General features: G+C 35.8%; 1 protein-coding gene across 1 annotated transcript; it reads left to right on the forward strand.

Annotated features, from left to right (window-relative positions):
- Positions 1–5,396: 5,396 nt before the first annotated feature.
- MYCTH_2069804 (uncharacterized protein) lies at positions 5,397–5,651 on the forward strand (the record flags this gene model as incomplete). The annotated part of the gene is made up of 1 exon (XM_003665811.1): positions 5,397–5,651. A coding segment is annotated over one exon (255 nt), but the record flags the coding sequence as incomplete, so codon positions are not given.
- Between the last annotated feature and the right edge of the window lie 11,383 nt (positions 5,652–17,034).

The raw sequence follows: 17,034 nt of genomic DNA on the forward strand, positions 1-17,034 counted from the left end.
ATAGTTTATCAGCTATTAGTAGTGGCTAAAGTAGCCTATACGGCTTATATCATGCCATTTTACTTCGATTGCAAATGTCGTAGTTCCGTATAACTTTCTTAACTCGTACCGTTAACTATAGAAAGTCATAGTGTTTCCTGACTTGTGCGATAGTCTTTATAACTCCTTTATATCCTCCGATTTTCGACTCGTAGAGTTCTCGAATCATTTGTAGCTATTGATCCTTATTATAGATATATGCTTTGCCTTAGTACTAGAGTTTCCTATCTCTTTCTTCTACTCCGTTAGGTACCACTAGTCTAGGTGCTACTTGATACTATATCTCGTTAATCCTTTCTTCTCGAAAGATTATATAACATTCTAGGAACAAGTTAAGTAGATTATCTTCTATAGGTATCTACATTTCGTGATATAATGTTCTATCTATTTGTTCCTTAAATAATAGTAGTGTTATTTCTGTTTGTCCTTCTGTATAATCTGTTCGTTAGCTTAAGATATCCGCTTATACGTTCTCTTTGCCCTTCTTATAGTAGATCTCAAAGTTAAATTCTATAAGGAATTCTGCCTATTATATTTGTCGTCCGTTAAGCTCCTTTGTCGTTATAAAGTATTGCAAATTCTTATAATCTATATATACTTGTACCGGTTTAATCGTATTACTAAGGTATAGTCGCTATTCCTTAAAAGCTTTGACAATTATAAGTAGTTCCTTATCGTAGATTAGATAATTAAGACGTAGTCTATCGAGCTTCTTTAAAAAGAAGGCTATAGGATATAGCTTTCCTTATCTATCTTGTTATCCTAATTGTCCTCTGATAGCATAGTCTAAAGCGTCCGTTTCTACCTTAAATGGCTTCTTAGGATTTAGTAATACTAGTACTAGATCTTTGGTAATAGTGTCGTAAATCTACATAAATGCTTGCTTATACTGTTCTTTCTATTAGAATTCAGCGTTCTTCCTAGTAAGTTTATATAAAGGTTATATAATTGCTCTGAAATTTCTAATAAATATCCGGTAGAAGTTCATAAATCTAATAAAGCTTTATACTTCCGTAACTAACGTCGGTTGTAGCTAATCCTTAATAGCTTTAACCTTTAAGGGTTCTATCTAGATTTGTCCTAGGGATATCTTGTATCCTAAAAACACCGTTTTCCTAATGTAGAATTCGCTCTTTTCTTTATTAACTAATAGTTTATACGCGTATAGCGTGTCTAGCACTACTTCTATATACTTCTAGTGTTTGTCTATTGTCTTAGAGAAGATAAGTATATCGTCGAGATAATATACCGCAAATTTATTAAGAAAGGGTTAGATAGCTTGATTAATCAGGGCTTAGAACGTTGCTAGCACGTTTATAGGTCCGAATAGCATGACAAGGTACTTATAATAGCTATAGGGTATTTTAAAGGCCGTTTTCTACTCGTCGCCTTCTTTGATTCGTATATAGTTATAGGCCGATAGCAAGTCAAGATACGTAAAATATTAGGCTCCTACTAACTAATCTCGGAGCTATAAGATTAGCGGTAACGGGTATTAGTTTTTTATAGTCTATTCGTTAAGTTGCCAATAGTCGATATATAACCGTAGCTTTCTATCTTTCTTAGGTATAAATAAGATTAGGTAGCTTACTAGCAATGTCAATAGGCAGATATATCCTCTTCGAAGGTTCTCCTCTAAATATCACTTAAGTTCTTTATTCTATATCTAGCTTATATAGTAAATCTTAAAGAACTTTAGTTATACTCCTTCCTTAAGTTTAATCTTATAATCCTATAGGCTATATTCTAGTAATCCTTCTAGATACTTTAGTTCGAATGCTAGGTGTCCTTTGTATTCCTTCGATACTTCCCTAGTCTTATCTTGTCTCTCGGTTTTCTAATAATATATAAACTTAGTTCTATCTATGGCGATGCTAGCGATTTCTCCTATCTTAACCCACTACTCTAATTATAGTACTCTACATTTGTTAATAGAGAGAACAGCTATTGGCGGTTCGGCTTGTTCCTCCTATCGTAATATCGGTGTTGTTATACCGCTTCTTCTAGAGTCTATAGTAGTCTGCCTACCACTGTCCGTCTCTTACGGTAGATCTATAGGACATGCTTTCCCCTAAGTATTGTCTGCTCGTAATCCTTATATACTCCCTATCTCGCTAGTTAAATATAATTCCGTTCAGGGTCGTAGGTAGCTACTATTCTTCTAGCTAATGTCCGGGTTATAATCTTTATACTATAGTAACCCTAATATTATATCTTTATTGTTGCCTATGTCCATAATGCTAAATACAATTACTATAGTCTTCCCTATTATAGTAATATTAATCGGTTTAGTCTCCCTATATATCTATTATATCGGAAATGGCCCTTTGACTATGCTATACTTCCACTTCATTCTCTAGGGTATCTATAGCTAATTTATAAGCGTTGGCAAAATCAGGTTTATCTTTGCTCTACTATCCACTAGTACAAGCATTTCATGTTGTTTCTATTGTGCTGTTATCTATAGTTACTTGTCTTGCTACTGTCGTCTAAAGATTATAGCGATTTCCTATATTTCTGCTAGGAGGTCTCGATATAGTGGTCTCTTACGCTAGTTCCTCCTATACTATGCTACTACTCGCTGCTATACGGGCGTTAATGGTTTCTAGGCCCCTTAAAGGGCCCTGACCCGTTTCTTAGGTTAGTGCTAACCTCTTCGGTTGTTCGGCTAATAGCGGCTTTGTCGATTATACTTATTTCTATAAGCTATTAAGTACTTATAGCTTCCTACTATTGAGTCTGTTCTGCTTTTCATCATATATGCTATAGCTTTATCTAAAGCTCCCGAATTTACGATTTCTTTTCGTCTATATGATAGAGGTAGTCGTTACTCTAGTACAAGTCTTATATGTCTTGTCCTATTCTATAGTACCTAGGCTAGGCTCGTTTTAGAACTATTGTAATGCCTTCTAAATCGTAGGCTTCAATCTTCTAAAGCAATTTGGCCGCTCTATTTCCTATATTATAGACCTATTCTATAGGATATAAGCTTCTATCCTCATTTCCTTGTTATATTAGCCAGTGATTGTTTTCAAATTTGTCGTAGAAGTAATATTAGCATTTATATACTATATACTGGAACTAGGGTACTTGTATATATACCTTGTATTAAGAGTATAGTCGTGTAATGTTGCCTAGGAGGTATTGGAATTCTTTCCTAAATCCTTCCCATTATATATAGACTATAGGTACCCTAACACTAAGGTAGGAATGTTTCTTCTAGTAGCTTTCCTATATACGCTTGTCTTTTCTATGGTTTATACGTATAAACTAGTATTCTAGGTTCTATACGTCGTTACTAAGTTACTAGTCATCAAGCTACTCGGCGTAGCTATTAGGCCTATTATATATCATAGGCTGTCCTCCTTTAATGATTTCTATAATATATTAGAGTTCCCTTGTCTCGTCCCTTATCTTATCGCTCTACTAGACAAGTCAAATCAAGCATCTATCCTATTTATATAGTTCCGTATTAAGCCGGAAAACTTTATTATAGTACTATTCGATTCGTTCCTAGAGAAATAGAACATTAAGTCTAGGTCTTTCGATTCCTTAGGTATCGGTTATCTACGATCTATCCTACCTCTATATAACTATAAAACCCTACTGCCTTAAGGCTAGAAGAATCGAAATTAGTAGTACATATTCTCCTACCATATTCTATTTAGCAAGACCTATCTCTAGGTCTATAGTAACTAGTTCAGAGTATAGTACTTATTTATCTTTACCGTTACCATCATGTCCCAGACTATCTATATCACTACCCCTATCTTTGTAGCTCGTGGCCGCTACTTCGATGACGTCTTTAGTGGTTTCGTCGATAACTATAATTTCCTTTCTAGGGACTGTCTTCTACTCTTTCTTTAGGCCTTGACATTCTCGCTTATAGTGCCCTTTCTTTCTGTAGTTATAGTAGGTAACATTAGACTTATCTTTGGTTGTCTTCTTCCGGTCTTACTTCTATGCTATATCTATATCTATAGCTCTAAGGTATATCTTATATAAGGTACTAACGTATATTTGCTTTTTCTTATTATTAGCTTTAATTATAGTTCTATTTATTTAACCTTATTTTTATTACTCTTATATATAGAGTTAATTATCGATTCTAATGGCCTATATAATATATTTATCTAAGGTCTTAGGCCGGTTATACTTATATAGCTTATCTTTAACTTTTTCCTTTAAGCCGTTATAGAATAATTATATTAATACCTTATTATCAAGCTAAGACTTAAGTATATCCTATCTAAACTATATAGTATAGGAGGCTACTAACTTAGTCCATTAGAGATTGGCAAGTCTTTCTTATATATAAATCTTCTTGTCTTTGTCGTTAAAAACCTTCTAAAGCTCTTCTTCGAAACGGTCGTAGGATTAAAAGACTACCTATATAAACGCGTCTCGGTCGTCTTTATCTTCCTTAGTAAGATAGTCATTCTATATAGGCTCGAACTATCTAAGTGCCTTGCCTTCTAGTCTTATAGCTATATAGAGAACTTTAGCTTTGTCGTCCGGAAACTTGTTATCATTAAGCCAGAAGTAGGATCAAAGGTTTATTAGGAATCCTATAAGATCTTCCTTGGTTCCTCCGTATTTACTAGGTAGTTCGATCTTAATACGGCTTGCTTTGGCGCCCTTAAGTGCCTTAATTTTAGTATAGGCCTCGTTAACTAGTTTCTATAAGTGCTTTTTGCCGTTCTCGAGTTCCTTAATTTAGGCTTAAGTAGCCTTGTCTCCCTAGTCTAACTCCTAGATCCGCTAATAGAGTTAACCAAGCTAGGCAAGTAGCTATTTGGCTATAACGTTAGTAGCTATGTCGATATTAAGGTTAAAGTCACCTCTGTTTTAAACTATGATAGAATAAAGGGAGTGATAGCAATGTGTAACGAACCTAACTTAGACTTCTTCTAAAAGGGTTCAGATGAAGGTAGATTGAGTGGGATAAGTAGGTAGGTCGTCTAAGGGATTTGGTAAAGCTAAAGGGTTTATAATAACACTAGAGTTATCTCTTATAGTAATTAGCAATGCTTGGTATAAGTACTATGATTATAGGTTGCTATTACTAGTGAACTCTTAGAGTCTATTGTAACGAGTGACTATCTATATATATATATAATTCTAGGATTACTAATAGTTGTGGTGATCCTCTATACTGGCTTATCTGGCTTATGTTATGAGCTAGTGATCCTTTGCTAGGATTATTTCTTGCTAAGTATGATCTTGTTCTAATTGGTCTATTATTCCTTTGGCTTGATTAGCCTGTCTATGCTAGTGGCTTAGGCGGCATCTGTATATATATTTCCATAATAATTAGGGTATATATTAATAATATTATTATCTTTAGCAAAATCGAGGAAGAATACCTAGAATACCTATATATAGTTTATAAAATCCTTAATAAGGCTTATATCTATATTAGCGCTACTAAATCCTTTATAGGATACCTAGCTATAAGACTCCTTAGGTATATTATAAACGGCAAAGGTATTGCTAAAACTGACGACTATTTTACTACCTTTAAGAAGCTAAAGTTTCTAGATACTCTTAATAGCTTAGTGTTACGATTTAGCTACATAAGGCAACCTAACAAGGCATACGGAACCAATTAGAAACCGTAAGATCTAAGGACTAATTAGGAAGTGATCGTAATGATCGCACTTTAATCAAGGTAAGCATCTAAACAATAATCAAAAGATCACAATAGCAATCATACAATCAAAACCTAAAAGGGAACACTTAAAAATAAGGGAACTAGACAAGTATATTAGATAGTTAGTCACTCGTTCTAGTAGACTCTAGGAGTTTACTAGTAATAGCAACCTACAATTACAGTACTTATACCAAGCATCGTTAACTACTATAAGAGATAACTCTAGTATTATTATAAACCCTTTAGCTTTACTAAATCCCTTAGACGACCTACACGCTTGTCCTACTTTACCTACCTTTATCTAAACCCTTTTAGAAGAAGTCTAAGTTAGGTTCGTCACACGTTACTATCACTCCCTTTGTTCTATTATAGTTTAGAATAGAGGTAACTTCGACCTTGACATTAATATGGCTACTAACGTTATAGCCAAATAGCTACTTACCTAGCTTGGTTAACTCTATTAGCAAATCTAGGAGTTAGATTAGAGAGACAAGGCTACTTAAGCTCGAATCAAGGAACTCGAGAACGGCGAAAAGCACTTATAGAAACTAGTTAACGAGGCCTATGCCAAAATCAAGGCACTCGAGGGCGCTAAAGCGAGCCGTATCAAGATCGAACTACCCGGCAAATACAAAGGAACTAAGGAGGATCTTATAGGATTCCTAATAAACCTCTGATCCTACTTCTGGCTTAATGATGACAAGTTTCTAGATAATAAAGCCAAAGTCCTCTATATAGCTATAAGATTAGAAGGCAAGGCACTTAGATAGTTTAAGCCTATATAGAACGACTATCTTACTAAGGAAGATAAAGATGACTAAGACGTGTTTATACAAGTAGTCTTTCGATCCTACGACCATTTCGAAGAAGAGCTTTAGAAGGTTTTTAGTAATAAAGATAAGAAGATTTATATATAAGAAAGACTCGCTAATCTCTAATAGACTAAGTTAGTAGCCTCCTATGCTATATAGTTTAGATAAGACATACTTAAGTCTTAGCTTAATAATAAGGCATTAATGTAACTATTCTATAATAGCTTAAAGGAAAAGGTTAAAGACAAGCTATATAAGTATAATTAGCCTAAGACTCCAGATAAATATATTATATAAGCTATTAGAATTAATAATTAACTCTATATATAGGAATAGTAAAAACGAGGCCAAATAAATAGAACTATAGTTAAAGCTAATGATAAGAAAAAGCGAGCATACGTTAGTACCTTATATAGGATATACCCTAGAGCTATAGATATAGACGTAGCATAGAAGCAAGACTAGAAGAAGACGACCAAAGACAAGTCTAATGTTACCTACTATAACTACGGAAAGAAAGGGCACTATAAGCAAGAATGTTAAAGCCCGAAGAAAGAGTAGAAGATAGTCCCTAGAAAGGAAATTACAGTTATTAACGAAACCACTAAGGACGTTATCAAAGTAGCGGCCACGAGCTATAAAGATAGGGGTAATGACACGGATAGTCTCGGATACGACGGTAATAGTAAAGACGAATAAGCACCGTACTCTGAACTAGTTACTATAGACCTAGAGATAGGTCTTGCCGAATAGGACATGGTAAGAGAGTATATACTGCTAATTTCGATTCTCTTAGCCTTAAGGCAGTGGGGTTTTATAGTTATATAGAGGTAGGACGGATCGTAGACAACCGATACCTAAGGAAATAAGGATAGAAGCCTCTACCCTATAGAATAGGTCTATAATATAGGAAATAGAGCGGCCGAATTGCTTTAGAAGATTAAAGCCTGTAATCTAGAAGGTATTATAATAGTTCTAAGATAAGCCTGGCCTTAGGTATTGCATAACGAGACAAGATATATAGGACTTGTATTAGAGTAATAACTACCTTTATTATATAGATAAAAAGAAATCGTAAATTCGGGAGCTTTAGATAAAGCTATAGCACATATGATAAGAAGCAGAACGGACTTAATAGTAGAAAGCTATAAGCATTTAATAGCTTATAGAAATAAGTACGATCGACGAAGCTACTATTAGCCGAATAACTAAAGAGGTTAGTATTAACCTAGGAAACAGGTCAGGGCCCTTTAAGGGGCCTAGGAACCATTAACGCCCACATAGTAACAAGTGGTAGCGTAGTATAGGAGGAACCAGCACAAGAGACCACTATATCGAGACCTCCTAGCAGAAACATAGGAAATCGCTATAATCTTTGGACGACGGCGGCAAGACAAGCGATTATAGATAACAGTATAATAGAAATAGTACGAAATGCTTGTACTAGTAGATAGTAGAGTAGAGATAAACCTGATTTCGCTAACACTTGTAAATTAGCTACGGATACCCTAGAGAATGAAGCGGAAGTATAGCATAATCAAAGGGCCATTTCCGACGCAATAAGTATATAGGGAGACCGAGCCGATTAATATCACTATAGTAGGAAAGACTATAGTAGTTATATTTAGTATTATAGACATAGGTAACGATAAAGATATAATATTAAGATTACTATAGTATAAAGATTATAACCTGGATATTAGCTAGAAGAATGGTAGCTACCTACGACCTTAAACGGAGTTATATTCGACTAGTAAGATAGGGAGTACGCAAGGATTATAAGCGGACGATGCTTAGGGGAAGGCATATCCTACAGATCTACTATAAGAGATAAGTAGTGGTAGGCAGACTACTATAGACTCTAGAAGAAGCGGTATAATGATACTAACGTTATAATAAGAGGAACAAGCTAAACTACTAATAGCTATTCTCTCGGTTAACAAATACAGAGCACTGTAATTAGAGTAGTAGGTTAAGATAGGAGAAATCGCTAGCATCGCCATAGATAGAACTAAGTTTATATACTATTAGAAAACCAAGAGACGAGATAAGACTAGGGAAGTACCAAAGGAATACGAAGGATACCTAGCATTCGAACTGAAATATCTAGAAGGATTACTAGAACACGGCCTATAGGATTACAAGATTAAGCTTAAGGAAGGAGTATAACTAAAGTTCTTTAAGATTTATTATACGAGCCAGATATAGAACGAAGAACTTAAGCGATATTTAGAGAAAAACCTTCGAAGAGAATATATCTACCTGTCGATATTGCTAGTAGGCTACCTAATCCTGTTTATACCTAAGAAAGACGGAAAGCTATAGTTATATATCGACTATTAGTAACTTAACGAACAAATTATAAAAAACCGATACCTGTTACCGCTAATCTTACGGCTCCAAGATTAGTTAGCAGGAGCCTAATATTTCACGTGTCTTGACTTGCTATCGGCCTATAACTATATATAGATCAAAGAAGGCGACGAGTAGAAAATGGCCTTTAGGATACCCTATAGCTACTACGAGTACCTCGTTATGCTATTTAGACTTATAAACGCGCTGGTAACGTTCTAAGCCCTGATTAATTAAGCGATCCGACCCTTTCTTGACAAATTTATAGTATATTATCTCGACGATATACTTATCTTCTCTAAGACGATAGACGAACACCAGAAGTACGTAAAAGTAGTGCTAGACACGCTATACGTATATGAACTATTAGTTAATAAGGAAAAGAGCGAATTCTACGTTAGGAAAACGGTGTTTCTAGGATATAAGATATCCTAAGATAAATTCGGATAGAACCTTCAAAGGTTAAAGCTATTAAGGAATAGCTACGACTAATGTTAGTAACGGAAATATAAAGCTTTATCGGATTCACAAATTTCTACCGAATGTTTATTAGGAACTTTAGAGCGATTATATAACCTTTATATAAACTTACTAAGAAGAATGCTAAATTCTAATAGGAAGAGTAATATAAGCAAGTATTTACGTAGATCTATAACGCTATTACCGAAGATCTAGTACTAGTACTACTAGACCTTAAGAAGCCATTCGAGGTAGAAACGGACGCTTTAGACTATGCTATTAGAGGATAATTAGGATAACAAGACGGACAAGGGAAGCTATATCTTATAGCCTTCTTTTTAAAGAAGCTCGATAGACTACGTCTTAATTATCTAATCTATAACAAGGAACTACTTACGATTATTAAAGCTTTTAAGGAATAGTAACCATACCTTAGTGGTACAATTAAACCGGTATAAGTATATATAGATTATAAGAACCTACAATACTTTATAATGACAAAGGAGCTTAACAGATAATAAATACGATAGGTAGAATTCCTTATAGAATTTAATTTTGAGATCTACTACAAGAAAGGCAAAGAGAACGTACAAGCAGATGCTTTAAGCCGACAAATAGATTATACAGAAGGACAAACAGGAACAATACTACCATTATTTAAGGAACAAATAGACGGAACACTACATCACGAAATGCAGACACCCGTAGAAGATAATCTACTTAACTCGTTCCTAGAGTATTATATAATCTTTTGAGAAGAAAGGATTAACGAGGCATAGTATCAAGCAGCACCCGGACCACTAGTACCTGATGGAGTGGAAGAAAGAGATAGGAAACTCTAGTATCGAGGCAAAGCATATATCTACGACCAGGATTAATAGCTATAGATGATTTAAGAACTCTACGAGTCGAAACTCGGAGGATATAAAGGAGTTATAAAGACTGTCGTACAAGTCAAGAAATACTATGACTTTCTATAGTTAATGGTATAAGTTAAGGAAGTTATATAGAACTACGATATCTATAACCGAAGCAAAATGGCACGATATAAGCTGTATAGGCTACTTTAGCCACTGCTAACAGCTAATAAACTATAGAGCTTAGTTACAATGGACTTTATTATAAAGCTATTAGAATCTAAGGATATAGCTATAGGAGTAACCTACGATAGTATTCTTATTATAGTAGATCGCCTGACTAAATAGGTATACTTCTTTCCCTATAAGGAGTCTTAGATAGCTAAATAGCTAGTAGACGTAATCTATCGGCAAGTTACATTAATATATGCTTAGCCGTAAGAATAGATCACCGATAGAGATACCAAGTTCGTATCGAAGTTCTAGCAAGCGTTAATACAATAATTAGGCGTTAATAGCAAGCTATTAATAGTATATTACCTACAGACTGACGGACAAATAGAGCGACTAAACCAAGTTATTAAGTAATACCTCTACTCTTACGTTAACTACTAGTAAGATAACTAGGTCATGCTATTACTAATAGTATAACTCGCTTATAATATAACGCTAATAGAAATGACTAAAGTTATACCGTTCTTCGTAAACTATAGATATAAAGCAGACCTTAAGCAAGGACTAGAGGTCATAGTGCCGAGAGTAGTAGTCAAAGTAAAACAAATATACGTACTATATAAGAAGCTTAAAAAGGAACTCGAGTTTATTAGGACTAGAATAAAAAATTACTATAATAAACACAGGCTCAAGGGACCTCGCCTAGAGAGGGGAGATAAAGTCTACTTGATTATACGAAACCTACAAACTAAATAACTAAGCACGAAGCTAGACTTTAAAAAGGTTAGACCCTTCGTTATTAAAGAACGAATTTTAACATCTAACTACCAACTATCGTTACCATTATCTATATAACTATAGATAGATATTTTTTATATTTCACTTCTCGAACTAGTACTAAAGAACGCTAAGGTTGCTACGCATATCGAAGCAAAGAACGAAGAGGAAGAATAGGATGTCGAAGAAATTCTAGATTTACATATTATTAACGGAGAACTGCAGTATCTGGTCAAATGGCTCGATTTCGGACTAGAAGATAACTTATAGGAATCTATTAAGAACCTAAATTGCCCCGAGAAACTTTAGCAGTTCCACTAGAGGAACCCTGACTAACTAGAAGCGATAGACCTGAAACTAACCTAAAATCGGCTAGCAAGGACAGATCTAAAGGAACTTTAGGATATATAGAATCCTAAAGCTGTCCGAAATCGGCGGATAAGCGAGACAGGGTCAAAGAGGGTATAGTAACCCTAGAAGCCTCTGTTATTACTACTGCTTTAGCCTCCTTACGTTCTACTTGCTCTAACTCCTCTATACTATTAATACCCCGAGTAATAGCCCTTATTATCTTTTTAAACTATATTCGCTTCTGTTTCCGGAGACAAAGGACCTGCTCCTTAGTAGCTATAAGCTTATCCTCAAGTTTTTAATGCTAAGCCATAATGGATCGAAGCTAAGTAGGAGAAACGCTAAGAACATTATAATTCGAACGCTTATTATAAATATACTCTATATATCGAGAAGAATCACTTTTCGAAACCTCGTACGAACTAAGGCCTTTAGACTTGTATAGCATACAAGGACGTATCGTTAAAAGATTATCCAAGGAAAGAATCACGGCTAGGAGATAGTTAGCACGAAGAGTCGACGTAGCAGGCTTAGACTTTGACTTCTTTCTTACACAATCAGTCATCTTGACGACATTATAAAAGAAAGAGAAGAGGGAGACTAAGGAATATAACTATATACAAGCAAGGAAGGGGGTATTAGCGTTATTTAAAACAGACCTAAGTCTTTCAAGGACGAAAGACCTAGGGAAGGGGTATTGTATTACGATTTGGCTATATAAGGCGACCTGACAAGGTATATAGAACTAATTAGGAACCACAAGATCTAAGGACCAATTAGGAAGTGATCGTAGTAATCATACTTCGATCAAGGCGAGCACCCGAACAATGATCGAAGGATCGTAGCAGCGATCACACGATCAGAACCTAAGGGGGAATACTCAGGAATGAGGGAACCAGACAAGTATATTAGATAGTTAGTCACTCGTTCTAGTAGACTCTGGGAGTTTACTAATGATAGCAACCTACAATTATAGTACTTATACCAAGCATTGTTAACTACTGTAAGAGATAACTCTAGTGTTATTATAAACCCTTTGGCTTTACCGAATCCCTTAGACGACCTACGCGCTTGTCCTGCTTTACCTACCTTTGTCTGAACCCTTTTAGAAGAAGTCTGAGTTAGGTTCGTTATACTTAGAGTACTATCTCGGGATAGCTAAATAGCTTAGGAAAGGCATTCTATAGTTTAATGCTAAGGCAAGGCTACTCTAGGCCTAGAAGACGGTACTAATGGCAGCCGCCTGGAAGGAAGGAAAATTAAACCCTAGGAAGGCTAAATGTGCCCGGAAAGCAGTTATATCTACCGTCAAATTTACCCTAACTAAGGAGGAACTCAAATCTTTCCAACTACTATAGGAGCACTTGTATAACTAGGAGTTTCTCTATTACTACTACCTAGAAAAGCTACTATTCCTAAAGTTAGATGCCTACTATAATGGCTATAGCGTTATTGCCTTTTAACTTAAGGGCGACTAGGATGGAGAGAAAATTCCTAGTAAGGATATTCCTATAAGTGAGGTATAGCCTATCCTATTTATATTATAAGTAACTACTAATGTAAAAAAACGCTATAGATCTACTAAGGTAGAGATTGCTATATTTGTCTAGGTAATTAGGAAGCTTAGGAAGATAGTCTAATTGAATAGGTATCTGGTTAATATCCTTATCAACTATATTTTTATAAAAGAGGTTATAAAGTATATATCCCTAATCACGATAGATCTAGCTAAGGCTAATCTTAAACTGGCTAATACTATTAATTACCTATCTAGATTTAACCTTAATATCTTCTATATTCTAGGGACTCCAAACGTTATACCTAATATACTGTCAAGATTGCCTATATAGGAATAGGAGGATCTAAAGGTCAAGGATAGCCTAGCTAACAAACTTAGAGACATCTAGAGTGATTAGCAAGATAAGGATGTCTTTATAACGGATATAACTATTATAGAACCAGTACTTAGTAACAAGTTTAGGGCTAAGATCATTACTAGCTATCCTAAGGACCGTAAGTACGGACCTATTTACTATATACTTTATAAGAGCGAGAAGGACCTGGTTAGAAATGACTAGGACAGGGTTAGGAAACATAGATAGCTAAAACTGCCTATAGGACCGTTCGAATTGACGAATAGGCTACTTTTCTATATCGACTTTGATAGTACTAAGAGACTTTGCCTACTAGAAAGCTACATTAACCTAATCCTTCAAATCGTTTATAATAATATATACTATTTCGGTGAAAACAAGATAATAAACAAGCTTATAGCTATCTATTTCTATAAGAAGGCTTGGAAAGTTTGAAAGTTTATATAGCACTATAAGGTATACTAGGCAAACTTAACTAACCGGAACCTACTACTAGGGGAACTCTAGCTAATTCGGACCTAGCTAACACTATACTATATAGTAGCTATAGACTTCATTACTAACTTATCGCTAATACTAACTATAGGGACCCTCTAGTCACTTAAAGGCTATGCTCTAGTAGATACGCTCTATACCGTAATATATAATTTTAATAAGAAGAAGCTACTAGTAGCAGGCTACCGGACATATATAGCTAAGGAATAGGTAACCGTACTTCTAAGGACCTAGATATTTACTAACTAGGGTATACCTACTTAGATTATTAGCGATCGTAACCCTAAGTTTATATCCGACCTATAGAAGGAAATATTCTTACTACTAGGAACCAAGCTGTTATTTTCTATAGCCTACTACCTGTAGACTGACGGCTAGTCCGAACGAACGAACTAGACTATAGAAATCACACTTAGAATGAACTTTATAGCCAATTCTAACCGCTTATAGGTCGAGATCCTCCCTACCTTATAGCACTACCTTAATAATATACTAGTTACTAGTATTAGAAGGTCACCGAACGAGTTAGTATATAGGTTTAAGCTATACTTGGTCCTAGATATTCTAAGTAAAAGGACTATTAGATCTGGCAGACAGGAGGCCTTAGAAATCCTATATAAGTAATATTAGGCCGAAGCTAGCGAAATGATCGACCGAGCTATAGCATTAGCTAAGTTACGGTATAACTAGAGACATATACCTACTAAATTCGAGGTTAGAGATACCATTTAGTTATACCTATATAAAGGCTACTACCTACCTAGCAAACCTAATAGGAAGTGGTCAGCCTAGAGGGTAGGACCATTTAAAATCAAACAGAGGGTAGGAAAACTAGTATACAAGTTAGATTTTTCTAAATCCTAGAAAGTCTACCTAGTTATATCTGTTACCTAGCTCTACTATATTAAATAAGGTCCTAACCTATTCAAAAGGACTACTCCTCTACTATAGCCAATTCTAGTTGACGGCAAGGAATACTAGAAGATTAAGAAGATTATCGACCATCGGGTACGTAGAAAGAAGCGCCCGAAGGTAGAATACCTTGTCTATTGGCTTAGATTTGATATAAAGGACGACTAGTAGCTTCTAAAAAGCGAACTCGAAGCCACTACTAGCAAACTAATCTAGGAATACAAGAATCGCCGTTAGATTTAACCACTACCCGGAAGAAAACAAGGCAGGCCACTAAAGCAAAAGACTTCGGCCTAAGCCTAAAGCGTCATTTCTAGCTAGGAAGAGGCCAAATAGCGCCTATGGGCGTATACCTTTAATAGGATACCCTAGAATCTAGTTTAACACTAGAAAACCTATTACTACTCCCCTTAAACCTATCCTTTACCTACTATATTCACTTTAATTCTATTACTTGTTATAGATAGAGCTTTAACTACCACTTTGGACTATATACCTAGCTTAGCTAACCTATTAAATAGCTATCTATTTAATTAATAGGGCTAAACAGCCTACCTATTCTAGTTAGTAAGGCCAAATACCCCTCTTATTTAGGCACTTTTCATCCTATCTTTAAAGCCCTGCCTTAAATTATAAGAACCCTAGTTTTCCTACTATTTCCTACCTCTTTAAACCTCTTCTACCTCTCCTATAACTTCTTTAATAACTACCTTCTTTTCTAACCACTAGACTCTTTAACCTAGCCTTTTCTATTAACTCCTACTATATAGCTATCTCCTATAGCCTATATATCGCCATTTCCACTAAAAGGAGGCTTTAGAGTTTGTTTTCCTACTCCCTTTTGCTTATTCTATTATATATATAAGAAATTACTAAGTTTTAGCGATTTTAGCTAAGTTTTGTCGACCTAGAACTACCTAATAATAGCTATAATAGCTAAGTCAAGAAGTAGGGCTAGGAAAAGCGACAAACAGGCTGCTAAAGGCGCTAAAGGCCCTATGGCTACAAGCCCGGCCTAAGGAAATAAGCCTATAACTAGCTAGCAAGATTACTATAATCGGTAGTAACAGAGTTAACCAACACTACCACTATTACGTTTATACCTATTAATTAGCAGAGGGCACCATCGGCCACAGGCACTAGGGTAGCTAGCTAGGTATAGCCTATATATAACGAACCTAACTCAGACTCTTCTGAAAGGGTCCAGACGGAGGTAGATTGAGCGTGACGGGCAGGCAGGTCGTCTGAGGGATTCGGTAAAGCCAAAGGGTTCATAATAACACTAGAGTTGTCTCTCACAGTAATTAGCAATGCTCGGTATAAGTACTGTAATTATAATTGTTACCACTGGTGAACTCCTAGAGTCCACCGTAACGAGTGACTATCTACATATATATATAATCCTAGTGATCACTCCTGATTACGGTAATCGTGAGTGATCGCATGGTGGTGATCACCCTGATTGCTGGTGAGCGTAGTGATCACTGTGCTTCCTATGTTGTAATTAGTCCTTTCGTTCCTTTGGCTTGATTAGCCCGTTTGTGCCGGTGGCCTAGGCAGTATCTGTATATATATTTCCGTAACACGATGCCCTCCCTCCGAGGCTTTCGACCCAAAAGCCCTCTTTTAGGCCGTCTCAAATAGTGCTAACACCCCTTGCGTTCCTTATACGTGTTTTTCTCCTTAGCCCTTGTTGTACTGTCAATTATACTATCTAACACGCGTAGGTCCCTAGCGTCTATTCGTTATAAGCGTTTGGCTTAGTTTATTTCTAATCACGGGTTCATAGTGATGGCGTATTCCCATTATATAGAGTATAACCGAGTATATAAGATAATTGAAAAATCTCGTCACTACGAGGCTTGTGTGTATCGGGGTCGTGCTTACGATGGTTCCGGCGTTCTAGTTTCTTCTTGTAAGTTCCTGTTTTCTTACGAGGGCACGTCTCTAATCGTAACGTAGTAGATCGTATTATACACGAGCAACGTCGTTTGAAGGCTGAAGAGAAAGAGGCCGAAGCCTTGCTACGAGAATATTAATGTAAAGCTTCTAAGGCGTTAGCCTATCTGACTCGGGTTTATAAATAACAAGAGTTCCTAGTAGAGAAGGGGGTAGATATAGTTATATAGGGTTTGTCAAATCTAGACGAATTAGAGGCGGTAGAATAGTAGGAATCGGGGGCCGTCGTGTAACTTAACGGTAGCGTCGATATTATTAACTAGGATACTGTTTTCGGTTCTATTCTAGGTTTGCCTTTAGCTAATCTAGGTTCTGTTAAT

The sequence above is a fragment of the Thermothelomyces thermophilus genome, chromosome 6 (assembly GCF_000226095.1).
Source record: "Thermothelomyces thermophilus ATCC 42464 chromosome 6, complete sequence".
NCBI classification, from domain to species: Eukaryota; Fungi; Ascomycota; class Sordariomycetes; order Sordariales; family Chaetomiaceae; genus Thermothelomyces; species Thermothelomyces thermophilus.